General features: G+C 38.4%; 1 protein-coding gene across 2 annotated transcripts; it reads left to right on the top strand.

Annotated features, from left to right (window-relative positions):
* Nucleotides 1-1,856: 1,856 nt before the first annotated feature.
* Nucleotides 1,857-13,127, top strand: cstpp1 (centriolar satellite-associated tubulin polyglutamylase complex regulator 1). Of its 2 annotated transcripts, XM_030732520.1 has the most exons (10): nucleotides 1,857-2,058; nucleotides 2,177-2,279; nucleotides 3,580-3,710; nucleotides 4,918-5,002; nucleotides 7,336-7,421; nucleotides 7,795-8,002; nucleotides 8,818-8,927; nucleotides 9,293-9,356; nucleotides 10,572-10,781; nucleotides 11,961-13,127. In XM_030732520.1, exons 1-9 carry the CDS (start codon nucleotides 1,980-1,982, stop codon nucleotides 10,738-10,740), a joined length of 1,035 nt encoding a protein of 344 aa, XP_030588380.1. In that variant the 5' UTR covers nucleotides 1,857-1,979; the 3' UTR covers nucleotides 10,741-10,781; nucleotides 11,961-13,127. The 2 variants fall into 2 exon arrangements, with proteins under 2 accessions (XP_030588380.1, XP_030588381.1); XM_030732521.1 differs by lacking the exon at nucleotides 9,293-9,356 and having other exon boundaries at nucleotides 8,818-8,909; nucleotides 10,671-10,781.
* The last annotated feature ends 6,063 nt before the right edge of the window (nucleotides 13,128-19,190 follow it).

The following is a 19,190-nucleotide window of genomic DNA, read 5'->3' as shown; positions in this document are numbered from 1 at the left end:
GGAGGCAGGAAGACTGAGGGAATACCCGAATCACTGTAACAGAAATAAATACTCCAAACTGAAACACTAAAGAAACAGTCAAAAGGGCAGAATCTGTAATAACCTAAGAACCTAAATCATAAGGAACCTAAGAAACTTAACTGAAGGAATTTAACAATAACTGAACTTCAAAACCTCAAAAACATTAGGCAAATGGCCCAGGACCATGACACTCATAGTTTATTGTATGTAAGGATGCACTAAGGAAGGAAAAAGGGAATTGATTAGGATAGGCATAGAGATCATGCTACAAATAATGTGCAGGAGATTAGGGTGATTAAGGATAGAGATGGAAATGTACTAACACGTAAAAGGAGTGTGCTGAGAAAGTGGACTGGAATGAACTGGTTTAACTTGTGAAATGTAAAATGCAGGGTGAATTCTGAAAGAAGCAGATAACTTTAGCTTAACAACTGTGGGACTAATTATGGCCTCAGTTTCATATGGGCCAATGAACCAGGAAGCTGATTTCTTGGATAAAGACTTCAACGGAATGTCTCTGGATGATAACCAAACCTTTTGGCCCTGCGTATCCTGTGGAGCAGGGATTCTTCATTGGTTTGCATGATGACAGGTACTGTCTCTGGTGCGAAGGAGAGACCTTCTGGTTTGGCACCACACTTGCCAGCTCCTTTGCAAGTGGTGTTGAACTGAGGGTACCGCCAAGTCCTCCTCCAACTCAGGAAACAGAGGTGGTTGATAACCTGTGGAGGCCTCAAAGAGAGAAAGTTTAGTATCAGAGAGGGTGAGATGTTATGTGCATATTCTACCCAAGTTAAGTGAGTACTCCAGGTGGAGGGATTATTGGATGCAACACACTGGAGGGCGGCTTTTGGCTCCTGATTGAACCTCTCTGTTTGACCATTGGTTTGGGGGTGGAATCCTGAACTGAGACTGACTTTGGCTCCTAATGTGATACAAGAAGTCTTCCAGATCTGTGATATTAACTGTGGACCTCTGTCCACAAGGTAGAGGAATTTAATAACTGGTGTCAATCATCCAAAGTGCACAAGAGAGGTGAAGAAGAGAGTGAATGCAGGGTGGAATGGGTTGAGATAAGTATCAGGGGTGATTTGTGACAAACAGATGCAAGAGTGAAGGCTTACAAGATGGCAGGGAGACCTGCTATGATATATGATTTAGAGATGGTGAAACTAATAAAAAGACAGGAGTCTAAGCTGGAGGTGGTAATATTTCGATTGGGAGTGACCAAGATGGACAAGATTAGAAAACAGTATATTAGAGGGACAGCTCAGGTAGAGCAGTTTGGAGACAAAGTTTGAAAGGCAAGGTTCACATGGTTTGAGTATGTGCAGGAAAGAGATAGTGGATACATTGGACAAAGGATGCTGAATATGGAACCACAGTGAAGGTTCATGGATGTTGTGAAGGAGGACATGCAGAAGGGTGGTATGACAGAGAAGGATGTCAGGGATAAAGTGAGATGGAGGCAGATGATCTGCTGTGGTGACCCCTGAAAGGAACAACTGAATGAATGAAATTACCAGTTGTAGACATGTGAAGGATCCTATTTTTCTTAAACTTCACACTTTAATGTACTTGTTCTCTTGCTGTGTAGTATGTGTAGTAATAATAATAATAATAAGAAGAAGAAGAAGATAAGATAAGATAAAACTTTAATGATCCCACGACGGGGAAATTTGTGCATTACAGCAGCTCAATACAGAGAAAAAAAATAAAATAATAATAATAATAATTATTATTATTACTATTATATAAAAGAGGAATCTTTGTCAGCAGTATTGTTCGGGGGTGGGATCTAATTAATGTAACTCATAACACCAGGCGGTTTCCATGGAAGCCCACCATGTTAGGACAGTTAGCTCACATGATAGCTAGCGACATTCTGAGTAATGAGAATACAGTGTGTGTGTAGCAAATAGCTGCGCAGTTCACCGATTATAGCTGCATATTTATCAATGATTCTTTCAGTGAATTTCTCTGGGAGGAGCAGAATGAACCGTTTTAACCCCACCGTTCCCGCTGACCAATATCTCGGTAGGTTGTGTGTTGTTAGCTGTTTCACTGGAGCTTGACTGAGAACCTACACAGACACTTAGCTGTGTCAGTTAGCTCGGCTAACTTTTTCATTTGTGTTTGTTTGTCTGTCTTCCAGCGGACAGCAATGTGTTGTTCTACTTGAGTGATGCTGTGACCCAGCTGCTAGAGCACAAAGAGGAATACACCCAGTTCGGAGTGATCCGCTACTTCGCTGAATAGTACGTCCCACATGCTGCCTGCTATTTTGCTGTCCACCTTTGTTCATACAGGAAGAATGCAGCTCCGGAAACATCCTGAAAACTGCTGTTTTGAGGCTGTTGAGATAGGAATCGCATTGCATTCATGTAAGACAAAAAGTGTGAGACCTTGCTCATAATTTGGTTTTAGCATCGTAATACGGTGATGCTGAATTAATTTAACAGTATGAACTTCAATATAATTTTTAACTAATGCTTTGGACGATAAGAATGTCGCCTGTGTGAACATTCAGTACTGTGCAAAAGTCTCGAGCCACCCCTTATTTCTTAATACATGGAAATACAGTATACATTCACCGGCCACTTTGTTAGGTACACCTTGCTAGTACCGTCTTGGTTCCCCTTTTGGCTTCGGAACCGCCTTAATTCTTCATGGCATAGCTCCAGCAAGGTGTTGGAAACATTCCTTCAAGATTTTGGTCCCTATTGACATGTTAGCATCACACAGCTGTTGCCGATTTGTTGGCTGCACATCACATACATGTTGTGAATTTCCTCTTCCAGTAAGTCCCAAAAGTAATCGATTGGATTGAGGTCTGATAACTATGGAGGACATTCGAGTGCCAGCACTCATTGTCCTTTTCAAGAAACCAGTTTGAGGTTATTTGAGCTTTGTGACATGGCACATATCCTGCTGGAAGCAGTCATCACAAGATGGGTACACTGTGCTCATAAAGGGATGGATATGCTTAGCAACAATACTCAAATGGGTGATGTCATTTAAATGATGCTCACTCGGTATTAAGGGGTCCAAAATGTGCCAAGAAAATGTCCCAAACATCAATACACCACCACCAGCCTGAACCACTGATATAAGGCAAGATGAAACCACCCTTTGATGTTATTTATGCAACATTCTATATGGTGTTCTGCTGCTGTAGGCCATCTGCTTCAAGGTTCGATGTGCTGCACATTCAGAGTTACGCTTCTGCATACTCTTTTGCAGCAAGTAGTTATTGGAGTTTCTGGTGCCTTCCTGTCAGCTCAGAGCAGTATGGCCATTCTCGTTTGACCTCTGGTATCAACAATGGCCCAGGCAACTGCTGCTCACTGAATATTTTGTCTTTTTCAGACCTTTTCTCTTTCTCAATGTAAACCCTGCAGATTTCATTTTGAGTACAGCCAAAATGTGTAAAATTAGAGTAGGGCTATACTGTTAGATTTTGTAGAGTAGTGGATATACAGTAATTATAGCCTTCAGTTAGAAATAACTATGCCTACAAACTGCAGATCTGGGTTTTTGATGTGCTTGCGTTTGTAGTTTCAGCAGTGTGAAGAACAGTAACCACGTCCTCTTCAGAGAGTTTAACTACATCCAGGCCACTCCACATAACAGAGCGTCTTTCATTCGAGTATTCTGGAGATGCTACAGACAGATCGGCAAAAGTGGAGGTGAGAGCACAATAAAACTGGGTCCAGATTAACTAAGTCTGCTCCAGCACAAAACCCTTTTTTGGTAATATTGAATATAATTTAATACCTACGGCATGCTCTAATCTCTGTAATAAAATGTTATGGTCAGCAGTATCAAACGCTGCACTGAGGTCCAACAGGACAAGAACAGAGATGAGTCCACTGTCAGAGGCTCTAAGAAGATCATTTGTAAACTTCACTAATGCTGTTTCTGTACTGTGATGAATTCTGAAACCTGACTGAAACTCTTCAAATAAACCGTTCCTCTGCAGATGATCAGTTAGCTGTTTTACAACTACTCTTTCAAGAATCTTTGAGAGAAAAGGAAGGTTGGAGATTGGCCTATAATTAGCTAATACAGCTGGGTCAGTGATGGCTTTTTTGTTGTTGATTTTTTTTTTCTTTCTTTCTATTTATTATTTTTATATTTTATTTTTGATGGCTTTTTAAGTAATGGTTTAATTACTGCCACCTTAAAATCTTGTGGCACATACCCAACTAATAAAGATTGACACATTAATTAATGGTTGGACTTCTTTGTGCAGTCTAGTATGAATGGGGTCAATAGACATGTCGATGGTTTGGAGGAAGTAACTATTGACATGAACTCAGATCAATTGCAGAGAGAGTCTAAACGAATACAGCAGTACTGAAAGTACCTGAACTTGATGATATGTCTTTAAGATGGTTGTGAAAAGTTTAGGTTAAAACAGTGTCAGTTTTACAACTGAAATGTGTGGACATGGTGGTTTTTACGGCTGGCCTAATTGCATATGAATCATACAAACAAGGTTTTACAAAGGTTTTCACCAGGTAATTTACTTCAAATCCTTCAGAATTTCAGACAAAAAAAAAAAGGCTTATTTTGCATCTAAAGTGTGTGATAGCTGGGAGTGTTCATTTATTTGGAGAGGTGGGAGAATTTGTCATAACTACTGGGTAACTGGTAGATGGCTGAAAGCTGTAAGCACAGTGCCAAAACTTCAATAACTCTTCACGGAGTCTTCACCTCAAATACAAAACTAAATTTATTTCATAAGACTTAAATTGTTGTGTTTCTTAGTTTTCACTGACATTTTTAAGTGTTTTTAGTTATGTACTACCATGACTTTTGCTGTTATAAAACTGGTGGTTAGTCATTGTGTAAATTGTAGCCATAATGAGTTTTGTATCTTGTTTTTTCCAGATTTGCTCTCCATGCTGGAGTACAGGTCTTTGCTGCAGTTACTGTGTCCAGATTTCCCGGTGATGTTGGTGCAGAGTGCAGCCAGGTCAGCAGGAAGAATAACTTTCCAAAAGAACTTTGATCATTTCAGATCAAGGTGGAACTTGACTGCTTAGGGGGTGGCTGTAGCTCAGTAGGTAGAGCAGGTCACCTACTGATCGGAAGGTCAGTGGTTCGATTCCTGGCTACTCCGGGCTACATGCCAATGTATCCTTGGGCAAGATACTTAACCCCAAGTTGCTCTCCGACCGTCCCGTCGGAGTATGAATGTGTGTGAATGTTAGCTAATTAAAAGCACTTAGCTTAGTAAACATGGAAGTGCTTGTATGAATGGGAGTGCATGGGTGAATGCAAACAGGTTGTATAAGCGCTTTGAGTGCTCATACTGAGTAGAAAAGCGCTATATAAGAACTAGTCCATTTACCATTTTACCATTACTTTACAGACAAGATGAAAAACAAATTTCAGAACATTTAGAACAAAGAAATGATAACAATGAAAGTTCTGCTGTTGTGCTCATTCCAAATGAGAGTTTGAAGAGAGGAACCATGATTCGGTGTATAAAACATTAATGTCACAGCAACAGTAATCTTTTCTTTTGACTACAGCAGCACACACATCTGTCAAATTAGATTTTTTTTGTTATGTTTTGTTATTTTGACAAACAGAATATAATTTTCCCTGTCGTTTTAATTTGAAATTTTTTTCATGACAATGAGACATACTGAATAACATTAACATGTTCAAAAACAACTTGATCATGTAATATAAAGAACAGAGTGTGTTTGTATGACTGCATAGAGAGAGAAGATCAATGCTAAGACACACTAACTGTTTTTAACATCAAGGCTACAAGAAGCAACTTTTTTCTGCAGTTAAAGCTGAGCTGCTGAAACACATCGTGTCTAAATGGGCAAAAATAAAATGTACTAAAACTTAAGTTCATCACATAAAGTTACTGCAAAGGTCTTTCCCCTGGACAGACAACTTTTTGTATCCAGTTATATTTTATTCTGAAGGCTGAACCTTTTCTCTGTTGCCACACTGGACACGGAACTATTTCAGCCATAGTTTTACAGTTGGGGAACATTTCATTTAGGGAAGTGATGAGAGGCCAACAGAAGCCTGTAAATGTGAAACGTTCTGATATTGAATCCTCTCACAGAGAGGAAAGTAAGCAGCTGCGTCAGACACCTTGATGGAGGTTTCTACAGTGTGTTTTTAATGTAATGCAAAATGGAATATGAAGCCCAGCTGTAAAAATAGGAAGCACCCTCACTGGACTTTGTAGGATAAACCTTAGAAACATGGCGGAAGAGCTGAAAATTCTTGCTTGAATTAAAGCTAGTAACCTATATAGGAAGGTGTGTGTAATGTAAGGTTCTACATGTGGTTAAACTTGTGTTTGCATTAGTATGAATTACTTTTCTGAATGAATTCTTAAGATAAGTTAAAAAAAAAAAAAGATTTGGAGTAACTTAAGCAGCAACAATGGCGTAGTTTATTTTTTCTGACTTTATGTAATCTAGATCTATAACTACCGATATGTTTTTGTGGCTTTTTTAGCCTTTATTGTGACAGGACAGTGGAGAGAACATAGGAAACCTGGGAGAATGACCAGGGAGACGACAGGATTTGAACCTGGGTATTAGTCCTGCGGCATATGGGTCACCAGCCCAACCCAGTGAGCTAAACCAGCACCTCCAGTCTGAATACGTTTGGAGAGACGAGAAAACTCCAACTGCAGTTTCGGTTTTCCTGTTTTGAAAAACAAAAATGTTACTCATTCAATTACTTATGTTGATAAGACAGGCTCAAAAAAAGGCAGTCACAGAACTGAGGTTGTTTGCTGGAACAAAGATATAAAGTGGTTTCTCCTCTACATGGCAGTGTTATGTGACATGATGAGGAATGATGCTGCCAAGTAATTTTTAGGAGAAAAAAGAAAGAACAGGACCTAGAACACTTCCTTACAGAATTTCATATTATGTGACAGATGTCTGTGACTCGAATACTCAAGTGTGTTGAATCAGTGCTATTAAAGCAATTAAAGCAATTAAAGTTAACAGGACTATATTGTCAGAATATGTTAAAGTTGTCAAATCAGTTAGCACCCTTTAATAAAGTAAAATACACTTGGCTATACAGTTTTTCTTTTTGTTTTTGTTTTTAAAAACATTGTTAGTACTTAGATAATAGTTGATGAAAATATAATATTTTCAAGTTTACAAAAGTCGAGAAGAGTTAAGAAGTTTACTTGAGAAGAAAAGGACAGACACACAGAAGACAACACATTTGGAACACGTGTCTGCAGCTCGACTGATCTTAACTAGCTGAACGTTTAGTGGTGATGATTGCTATTCTTCTCTCTTCCTCTAGAATTGCTGTGATGGACGACAGCATCGATTGTCTGATATCTTTCTCTGACTTCCTTTATGCCTTCCAGCTGCAGTTTTACTACCAAGGTAATAAACCAAGTGATGAAAGGAATAATTCAAGGGGGCAGAGTAATGAACTAAGGGAGGGAAGGGATTAACCTAAGTGGTTAAGAATGTGGATAATTTGGATAATAAAGAATAGATTAATACACTCTATTCATTAACAATCTGAGGGAATGGAAAAATTAATGTAGGAAACAAGTTAAAAACCTGATCTAACAGAAACATAATCTTAGAGAACAGGCTGGTGAAATCACTGAGAAACCAGGTGAATAAATTAACAAACCAATAATAATAATAGGATAGATACAATTCATAAATTGTTTGTAAGGATTAATTAACTTTGGGATTTGTTTTATAGAATTTAGAGGAAACTTCCTGTTGTCCATTGTGTCTACAGAGTTCCTGGACAGTGTGCTAGTAATCTACCAGGATCTGCTAGCAGGGAAGAGTCCCAACACGGTTATTGTCCCAACATCCACCTCCATCGAGCAGATCCCATCTGTGTTCACAGAGGAGAACAAGGAGGAGGAGCAGAAGCAAGATGGGGTGGAGCCGTCCACTCTGGCTCTCTGTATAGATGCCCTGTGTGATAGGTCCAAACATAGGTAAATGCTCTATCCCTCACATACTGTGATATTCTTTTAATTTCACGTAGACATGATTTATTCACTATTTCAGTTAGCCAACTCACATTTGAGATGATTTTTATTATAGTATATAGAAAGAGTCTGTCATCTAGGCTCCAAACTTACAGCTGAGCTGATACAGTGATGAGTAAACATCCCCTTGGGGCCTGCACCGCTAAGGCAAAACAGGAGGAGAAAGTTTCACTGGAGAATCTGAGTAATCTGAGTGTCTGAGGTCCAAGGAGGGAGCCAGAAATTGCAGCTTTTGTGTGTTCATGGGAGTGACAACTGTTAATAAATAAATAAAAAGCAATGCTGAAATAAAAGGCATCCTAGATGTCATTTCCCCTGAGACACTCACTGTGCCTAAAGTTAAAAAAAAAAAAAAAAAAAAGTTTGGAATCAAAGTTGACTTGAAAAACAAATGAAAGACTACAAGAAAAAGGAAAAAAAAAACAGGTAGAAGACAAGAAGCAGGTAGTCTGTCAGCCCCAGATGACAATCTCACTGCAATGGGGGAAAAACCCATCCGTATTCTCCAGCATCCATGGAAATAGTGCCAAGAAATTAGATGACATCTAGTAATGATAGATGTTCCACACACAATGTATGCACAGTTTAGTGAATATGCACTGTTAGTAAATGAAGGCCATTGTGTCTAAAAACTATTCTCCATATCATCATACCACAACTTAAACAAAAAGATTGTTTTGTTGTAGTATTTATTTGTGGTGTGTGTGTTTGTGTGTCTGTGTTTTGTTTGTTTTATCTGACATTTGCATGTCTGTGTGCAGTCATCCCCCCAGGTCATGTATGAGGGAAATCCTGAAGCAGACTGACAGAGTTTCTTACTACAGCTTCCTCATGAGTCTGGCTAAACAAGAGACCATCAACCAAACTATAGGTGGGTTCAACCAGAGACACTGGGCCTCATTTACAAACAGTGCATATTTACAAAGCGATGCATAAACTTTGTGTGTGGAATCTTTTATGCACAAAACAGTGATTCATCAATATTTTCGTATCTGAATTTGTTTGTATTATACAAACAAATTTAGAAGTGCCTGCCTCTCAGCCCGTGACAGCTGGGTTAGGCTCATCTCAACTTGTTTCCTCATATGGGGGTGTGGCATGCTTCCATGCATTTGCTAGTGTTAGTGGATACATTTTCAGTTTTCTCGCTCTTTTAGCTCCATCTTGTTTTTTTGGTTTGTATTAGATTAGTGGTGCTTTAAAGATGTGAATCCTTTCCTTTCCCTGATTCTCCAGGAGTGTTACCCAGTAATGCAGAGCTGCTCATTGATCCAGAGATGGACCAGGAACTTGACAAACTGTGAGAACACACACACACACACACACACACACACACACACACACACACACACACACACACACACACACACCCACACACACACACACACACTTATCAGTAAACACATCATCAGGAACATTACCCCGCATACTAGGGCTGTAACCAGGCGTTGATGTGGGATTTGGCAGGTGAAGGAACCCTAAGAGCTGGTGTAGGGGTACAGCAGGAAAAAAAATGCCTCCCTAACTGATTTGTACTGTTTTCAGAGCTGTGTTGCTGCTGCTCTGAGGTTTACTGCTCCTTTAACTAACTCAATTCTACATTTCATAAACAGATATTACATAAGCCAGTGGCTCCCAAAGTGTGTGCCACGGCCCACCGGGGGGGGGGGGGGGGGGGGGGGCTGCAACACTCTTGACTTTGGGAACCACTAGCATAAGCCATCAGGGCTGCTTTCTAACCCCTAGTTGATATAAAGAACACTGTCAAAACACTGTTCCAGATTTTTCTGGCCCTCTTTGATTCCTAGTTGTAACCATACATGTATTCATCCTGAACTGTCTGCTGTTGTCTGTTACGGTACTTGGAATGCTTTGAAAACACACCAGCTGGTGCCTATCAACTACAGCAGGCCACAATGGTTAGCCTTTAATGTGGCAGATACTTTGGGATTTTTATGAATCCTGTCTGAAGTTTTAAACTTGTTCTAAAAAAGGGGCCTGCCCAGAAGTGAAATACAACAATACTTCATTGTAAGGTAAAGACCCTACAATAATGACAGGGTACACACACACACATATATATATGGGTGGGCACACCATGATGTACCCATTGCTTTGTGGACTACTGCTATGAAGCATTGTGTTTGACATGTAGGCCAAAAGCATCTATCAATTTTACTCTGAATGGGGTTACGTTTTTTAAAAAATGTACATTTTGCTGTATTAAAGAAGGCTTGAAACATCAGCCCATTAAGAACGTTTTTTACTGAGGTCAAAAATTGAGATATAGGGTAATTTTGTCATGGCTTTGCAACCAGTGGATTTGCCCCTTGCTGGCCATTAGAGCAAATGCTAATTTTTTTGTATAATTGATTAAGTGGGTAATAAAATTTTTTTCAACCATAATAGATCTCCAGTTCAGCCTGTATACATTTCAACTTGCTTTTCTTCCATTTTGCTGTTTTCTTCTTTCAATTGTAATTATATTATAATCTGTTGTTCTCTTGCTGTCCAGGATTGCTCAAATATCAGTGAGTCCTGGCAGCAATAGCAGCAGCAGTGCTGTGGGGGGGCTAAAGGAAGTGCAGAGGAAGGCATCCCCCAGGAGGAACATCCATCACAGAAGGAGGATGGAAGTGGAGAGTGATGGCTCCACTGAAGAGACTGACTCATCTGAAAACTGATCTCTGATCACATATTGACCTGTCGCCTGCCATCTCAAAGGGCAGGTTTACCATTGTTCACATTTCTTTATAAGCAACAGTTTGGTGTGAAATATATCAAAGTTTAAAACTAATATGAGTGTCAGGACTTCAGACCTCCTTCTATAATAGTTACCCATTGTAAATAATGCAAATACTATTAAAGAAATAAGACTCTTACATCCAGAAGAAAACATATAGGATATAAGCACGCACCAATCAGTTGTTCTCTAATTTATTGATGAGCGAGATAAAGGTGTTTCTGTCATAACCTGTCATCAGCAGAAGGCAAAAAAAACCAAAACACACTAATTATATAGGACCAGATGAGCTCCAAACATTGATAAACAAAGAACACATATCTGTGTCTGAAAAAAAGTGTCATGACAAATAGTAAATATACAGCATAAGTGCTATAATTAAATTTAATTCAATTTTAATTATATAGCGCCAAATCACAATAAACAGCTGCCTCAAGGAACTTTATATTGTAAGATAAAGACCCTGCAATAATTACAGAGAAAACCCAACAATCAAAATGACCCCCTGTAAGCAGCACTTGGTGACAGTGGGAAGGAAAAACTCCCTTTTAACAGGAAGAAACCTCCAGCAGAACCAGGATCAGGGAGGGGCAGTCATCTGCTGTGACTGGTTGGGGGTGAGGGAGGGAGACAGGACAAAAGACACACTGTGGAAGCGAGCCAGAGATTAATAATAACTAATGATTAAATGCAGATTTAGGTATGTCGAAAAAGAGGTGAACAAAAAAGAAATACTCCGTGCATCATGGGACTCCCCAGCAGCTTAGGCCTATTGCAGCATAACTAAAGGATGGTTCACGGTCACCTGATCCAGCTATAACTACTATAAGATTGATCAAAAAGAAAGGTTTTAAGCCTAATCTTAAAAGTAGAGAAGGTGTCTAATGTGCCTTGAGTGGTCAGTAAGACTATAGAAAAGAATTAAGATATATGAAAATATAGAAATGCCATTCCATTTCCATACATGTAACAATGTTTGTATGAGGTTGTTTATCACAAAAGCAATCTGGAAAAAATACATCTACAAACTTACTGTAAACCCAAAACTGTATATAAAAAATCAAATTCTCTGACCCTGTAACAAAGTCATGTGTAAGAAAGATATAAAATGATATATTCTTACACTTATTTTTCTCCCTTCTCGTTCCTGTCACCCTCCAGCATTTCAAGGCAGATGACTGCCCCTCCTTGAACAGCCCTCCTAAAACCAGGCGATTTTTCTGGAGGTCTCTTTCTCCGCTGCCATCAAGAGCTGCTCATACAGAGCATCTGATCGCTGTGGTTCTTGCTAATATTTTAGGGTTCTTACCTTAGTATATAAAGTACCTTGATTCTGTCAACTAGTAGTGTATAAATACAATCAAATGGTATATATTACATTGTTGTACTGCAGTCTTTATAACAAAGCTATCTTTGACACATTGCAAATGGACTACAACAGAAGAACCAGTCACAGTCAAATGGAATTGAAAATGTGTTCACATAAAATAAGAGTAATATTGTTAATTAAGTCCATTTATGTTTCTAGTAAAACACTCCATTAACTATCATTGCAGCATGTCTTGAAAAATGTGCTTTATTGAATTTTACTGAAGTCCACTGGGTAGTTATTTGAGCAATGATTTTGAAGCCTCTACCCGAATGAGTGGGGAGAGAGTAGTTACTTTGATTTTCACCTGAACTTAAAAACTGTATGTATAGAATCACAATGCAAATGATAAACACTGTTTAAAAAGTTCTGCATTTTCCCCCCAAATCAGGTGAAGATTGCTTTCCCTGTAGGTTTTACTTCTATACAACATAATAGCTTTATAAACAACTCACTCCACAGTGATAGCATGGTCAACATTCTGGCTTATGCACCAGAACAATCATGTAAGTTCTTTTTAATTTATCTGAAATATCTGCAAACAAATTGTCCCCTTAGTGCTGGCTGATTGAGTATTACATAGCCAAGCTGAATATTCATTAACAATATATATTTCCTGCTAGTTTCTCGTCATATTTCCAGGCATTTTTTTGATGGTGAAGCAAGTATTAAATTAGGTCTACATGGTATGAAAAAGGTCTTGAAAATGATCTCTTGAATGCTGTAGAAATGCTGTGATACCAGCAAACTAACCTCATATTAGCTCATCGTCTTCATCTGGGTGAATGTTTCCTGCTTCTTTGAGGGTGGCAGTAACAATGTCATTAGCTTTATGTATATGCTAATATATGTTTTATTTTTATTTATTAGATGAAGCTTTATTGGTGAATGTAATTTGATTTGTATGAAGAGCCTTACTCACACTGTGAATAATAAAGATAGAACTGTGATGCTTGAGATGGAAGATTTTAGCTTGAATGTCTTCAGTCATATTTCTTCAATCAGGTTTTAAGTCATACTTAAAATATATACACTATATTGCCAGAAGTACTCACACATTCAAATAATTGAATTCAGGTGTTCCAATCACTTCCATGGCCACAGGTGTATAAAACCAAAGCACCTAGGCATGCAAACTACAAACACTGGTGAGAGCTCTCAGGAGCTCAGTGAATTCCAGCTTTGGACTGTGGACTTGTGAGATTTCCTCACCACTAAATATTCCACAGTCAACTGTTAGTGGTATTATAACAAAGTAGAAGCGACTGGGAGTGACAGCAACTCAGCCATGAAGTGGTGGGCCATGTAAAATCACAGAGTGGGGTTAGCAGATTGTGAGGCACATAGTGTTCAGAGGTCATCAACTTTCTACAGTCAATCACTACAGACCTCTAACTTTCATGTGGCCTTCAGATTAGCTCAAGAACAAAGTGCATGGGTAAATTCCTAGATGAATTTCATTGGCTGAGGAGCTGCATCCAACCCTTACATCACCAACCACATGGCCACTGGCCTCTAGGAGCCGTGGAAATGTGTTCCCTGGAGTGACGACTCCAAAAAAAAAAAAAACCTGGAGAGAGCAGCTTCAGCCTTAAGAAAGGCCTGTACATGTGCACATCTGTGTCTGATGTAAATATACCTTTTTATATATATATATATATAAATTTTATTTATTTTTTTATGTCAGTCATGTCTGGCAGTTTTTACAAATGGAATCATAATCCGAATGCATTGCTGTACCAAACATATTTGCTTTTACAAGAAGGGCTCTATATGCTCTCTATCGGCTACTCTTGTTTATCTTTTTTTTATTCATTCATTTTGGTCATTGTTCATACAATATGACTGCCACGTCTGACAGGCAGGAAGGAAAGAGCAAAAAGAAGAGAGACAAAGAAGAAAAAAAAGAAATAAGGGGACAGAGCTAGATACACATGATATATACATATACATACACATATATATTATATTTTATTTTTTTTAAAAAAAGAGTTTTGGCTTTGAAATTAGGTTGTAAATGTGATTTATTGACAAGAATAACCATCACCAGTGTATCATCTTGACTTCATTTTACAACACTGATATCATGCAGTGTCACACCCATGTTTTTGCCAACAGTATACAGTAATAACTTCTATACAACCATACATACATATATTATATATACAGGACATATCTATGTTGATGAGTTATGTGCAGTTGATCCTCATGGTGTTAGAATCACAGATGTGGAATACATAGAAAGGACACTTTCTGGTACAGCATCTCACCATGATGCAGCTCAGATGACAGCTTTAGTAATGCATTATTCACTTAACCAACAGACATGACATGACATAACCTGCTGTCTTATATGCCTTGTGTTATGTCACTGTAAAGGAGCGGCTAGAGGCAGACTCTCTGAAACAGTAACATAAGCAGTTTTTGTGAAGCAGTGTGTTTGATGCAGGCTATCTTGTTTTGGATGGCCTAAAGAATTTTGGAGGTTTGTGCAAAGAGGACCGTATAGGTCATCTGTCCTTTAGCCAGCTGTGCCAGGGATACAGCTGCTATGCTCTTATTGGTGAATCTCACAGACAAGTTGCAGAAGACTCCATAGAAGGTGAGGACAGCGTGAGGAGTCCAAGATGAAGCATTGATTGTCTTTTTCTAATTTTCACTACATGGGCAAAATGCACCAACTCTAATGGCAGACAGACACCCATTTTCCATCCCCATGACCTTTACGTTTCATGTCAGTTTTTCTGTTTTTAGGTTTAATTTTTTATACACTTAAAAATAAAATTCTTTCCTTTAAAGCTGAAAAAAGTGGTACGAGCACCCAAGAAAATTGTTTGCAGGGTACTGGACTAAAATAAAAGTTCAACAAAGAAACAGAAAGGTAAAGGCTGCACACTACTGGTCTCTTACAGTATTTTATTAATAATGTTGATGCAGTCCTGCTACTGACCATTTGTGCCCACCAGTATCCAGCAGTGTAAAGACTTTTCTTCCATTCACGTTGATTTTCATTCACTTCATGCCATACTCAGATGACACAATATCTAGACCAAAATTGTGCATACAGATAGTTTTATCTTATGTAGTAGGTCATAGTTAATGATATGCTGCATATTGGACGCAGAGACTAACCCGTCAGCATATTTTACCTTCTCTCTGCCTTGTTTCTATGGCATGTCCATGGTGTTGACTAACAAGAGAACAAATTATAACCATAAAAAAATTAAAGAAAGACAATTGTGACAGATAGACTTTAGTCTTGTTGGAGTATCCAAAACAACACTTTGGATGACACTGTTTTTTTACATTCTTATTTATGTACCCATGGATTCCCATTCCCAGTGGCACATGGCTGTCCCCAATAACTAAAAGCTGTAGTGAGTACTGCTGCAGCTGCTCAACCCACAACTGCATTTTTCTTGCAAACGCAGCACATTTAAGGGGAAATAAACATATTTTTCAATGGTATAAGATTTATTGCCACGAAGCATTGTTACAACAAAGAAATAATTGACTAAATATAAACCCCATCTCTGGAACGCTCTACCGCAACCTTTAAAGGTCATAAACAGCTTATCTATTTTTAAATCTCATCTAAAAACCCATCTGTTCAAACAAGCTTTTGGTCTGTAACTGTGTGGGTTCTAGGATTTTATCTTGGTCTTAACTGTTTTGCTTTTCTTCAATTTTTGTTTATTGTGTAATTGTGCTTTTTTTTTGCTGTTTTCATCTTTGATTGTTTTTTACCTGTAAGGTGACCTTGAGTGCCCTGAAAGGCACCTATAAATAAAATATATTATTTATTCTTCTTATTATTAAGTTTCCTTACTTTTTATCCTAAGCTTAGATTAGAGATCAACAGGTATAAAATCACCATCTACTGACAAATCAATTCTCTGGAAAACAGCATCATCAATTCTTCAAACCTGTGTGAATGGATAGTTGAAGGGTCTAAAGTTGTTTTTCCTCAGTGAGCATCAGTAATAAAGATAAATTATTAATTGCAATTTTATTACTTTTATTTTTTTCCCACATATTTTCAAAAAAAAAAAACAATTCAAAAACAATTTTATTGTCCTATAACCATTAATAGGTGATCATAAAACAGCACCTATTTGTACTTGTCCAACCTTATATCAAATTTACATTTAGTCTGAGCCTATGTTTGAATTCTGTTTTTATATTTATTCTTTACTTGATCTCCTACTGTTAAACACAACCAAAGCTGCAACTGAAATAATAAAACCTAAAACTGTAAAATTGTTGTTCAAACACGCTAAACTTTATTAATATCACAGCTTTTTTCCAGTCTTATTGACAGAAGCATTTAAATTGCTCAGGCAGTATTATGTGATTCATTCTAAGACTTTCCTAATATTAGAGTTTCATCTTCCTTGTTATAATCATCTGCTCTGCTGCCAGTACTTTAATCTGTAATTGTGACTGGTCAGGCGCTGCCAGCTCCAGCCCGTTCACGTGAATGTGCATGGAAAACCATGGGTTAACTTAGCAACTTGATAGCCAGCTTCATGTGACCACTTATCTTGACTGCAAATGTTATGGCAAATGAATCTGGATAAAGGAAAGATGCTGAGCTCACTGCATAGTACAGGGTGCTGATGAATACCTTTTTAACTCTAGTGGCTTCCACTATCTCCTGAAAAAATATTAGGACCAGCATTAGCTGTTAAATTCTCCATTATGTTTGCCTGCAAATCTCTGAATTTGTCTATGTAGCAGCCATGTGTCACTGGATTTGTACATACAACCACCTGCTTCAGAAATGTAATGCAAAAAATTATGACAAACCTGCTGCTCCAAATGTACCCACTAGAACTGCATGTTATTCTGAAACTGGTTTTCCATTACGTTTTGGTATGATGTATTTTATTTCATTAACAGTTTTAAGCATTGAATTTGTTTTCAGTAATATCTTCACTTCTGAATAGACATAACAATGTACAGAGACAACATGTAATATGTAATAATGTAACAGTCAAGATCATTGCAAAATTAAGATCTAGATTAAGTTTTTGGGAATTCACATTCTCTGAACTCAGTTCAGTGGTAAAACAGATTTATGGCATCTATTTATGGGATTGGTAGAACCTTGGTTTGAAATTACTTTAAATACATGCTTTTTTGTAAACACATGTTTATATGTCTGCTGTTTACTGAAGGAGTGTGACACAGCGAGGTGAGAAAGCTGTTCTAGCAGAATTAAAGAAGTTAAAAAATCTGATTTAAATATTTTTGTGAATTTAGGACTAGAGGGAGGTCAGAGGGAAGCTTTGAATTATAGAACTATTTTAGAAGTTTGTGAGTTTATACAAATGATCGTGCTTTTCACAGGATGAATCCTAATGGCTGGTAATCAAGGACTCATCCTCAGACTGTGTAAATGGCCTTACATCTTCCTACATTAGAGTCAGAGACCCCAGACTCGTAACAGCTGTACTTTTATATCTGTTTTTTTGGTTTTGCATCTCTTGGTAGTTGTTTTGTGTCTTTTTGAAGTCTCTTTCAGGTGATTTTGCTGTTCTTTGTAGTTGTTTACTTTACTTTGTGGGTAATCAATCTTCAGTGTGATTATTCTTTTGCACACTGGTTGCAGGTTCAGGAAGAGTTGATTTTAAAAATTTGTTTTCATTTAATTCCATACAACCCTACAAAGTCAAAGACATGATTACTTACATAAACAGCACTTAAATGGTAAATGCACTGGTACTCATATAGTGCCTTTCTACTCAATTTGTGCACAAGCCTCATCCACCCAATCACACACACACACACATTCATACAGCATTTTTATCTGGAAGATTAAACACTTCTAGCTAATATTGACTTGCACACTCACACACCAATGGTTGCATTGGGGGCAACTGGTGTTCAGTATCTTGCCTAAGTATACTTTAACATGTGGACTACAGGAGCCAGGGATTGATCCACTGACCTTCCGATTGATACAGACCCATTCCAAAAAATTGGAATATCATGGAAAAGTTGATTAATTTCCATAATTCCATTCAAAAAGTTAAGCTTTTATAGATTCAGGGCCCACAATTTAAACCATTTCAAGTATTTATTTGTTTATTTTTATATAATTTGGGCTTCCAGCTCATTAAGCCCAAGAAAACAGGATTTATTAGAATACTGTGGAGAAATCAGCCCAAATTTTGCAGGGCATGAATGTTTTAAACTGAGTGTGACACACTAATCATCTATTAAACTCAAAACACCTGCACAGGTTTACCCAGGTGTCATCAAATTGCTTCAGTTTGGTTCAAATGTCTCAGTTCGGTTCAATATGGGGAAGACTGCAGACCTAACAACTGGCCAGAAGACCATCACTGATACCCTACATAGGATGGATAAGCCATAAGACCTCATAGCTAAGGAAAGTGGCTGTTCACAGAGTGCTGTGTCCAAGCATATCAATGGAAAATCTAGTGGAAGGACAAAATGTGGCAGGAGAAGATGCACCAGCAAAAGAGATGACCGTGGGCTTCAGCGGATTATCAAAAAGAGAAGATTCAAGAATCTGGCAGAGATCCAGAAAGAGTGGAATGAGGCAGGAGTCACAGCTTCCAAAACCACCACATTCAGACGCATTGGGAGATGGGCTACAACTGTCGGGTCCCTCGGGTCAAGCCACTTCTGAACCTGAGCCAACGTAGGAAGCGTCTCAACTGGGCCAAGGAGAAGAAGGGCTGGACCGTTGGCCAGTGGTCCAAGGTCCTCTTTTCCGATGAAAGTAAAGTGTGCCTTTCATTCGGGAGTCAAGATCCAAGGGTTTGGAGGAAGACGGGTGAGGAACAGAGCCCAAACTGCTTGAGGTCCAGTGTGAAATATCCACAGTCAGTCATAATTTGGGGTGCAATGTCTGATGCAGGTGTTGCTAAACTCTGCTTTCTTAAATCCAAGGTCACCGCAACAGTCTGCATCTCCATACAGATTCCTTCTGCTGAGAATCTGTATGGAGATGCAGATTTCATCTTCCAGCAGGACCTGGCCCCTGCCTA

The sequence above is a fragment of the Archocentrus centrarchus genome, chromosome 6 (assembly GCF_007364275.1).
Source record: "Archocentrus centrarchus isolate MPI-CPG fArcCen1 chromosome 6, fArcCen1, whole genome shotgun sequence".
Taxonomy (NCBI): Eukaryota; Metazoa; Chordata; class Actinopteri; order Cichliformes; family Cichlidae; genus Archocentrus; species Archocentrus centrarchus.
This window is presented reverse-complemented; position numbering and strand designations above follow the sequence as displayed.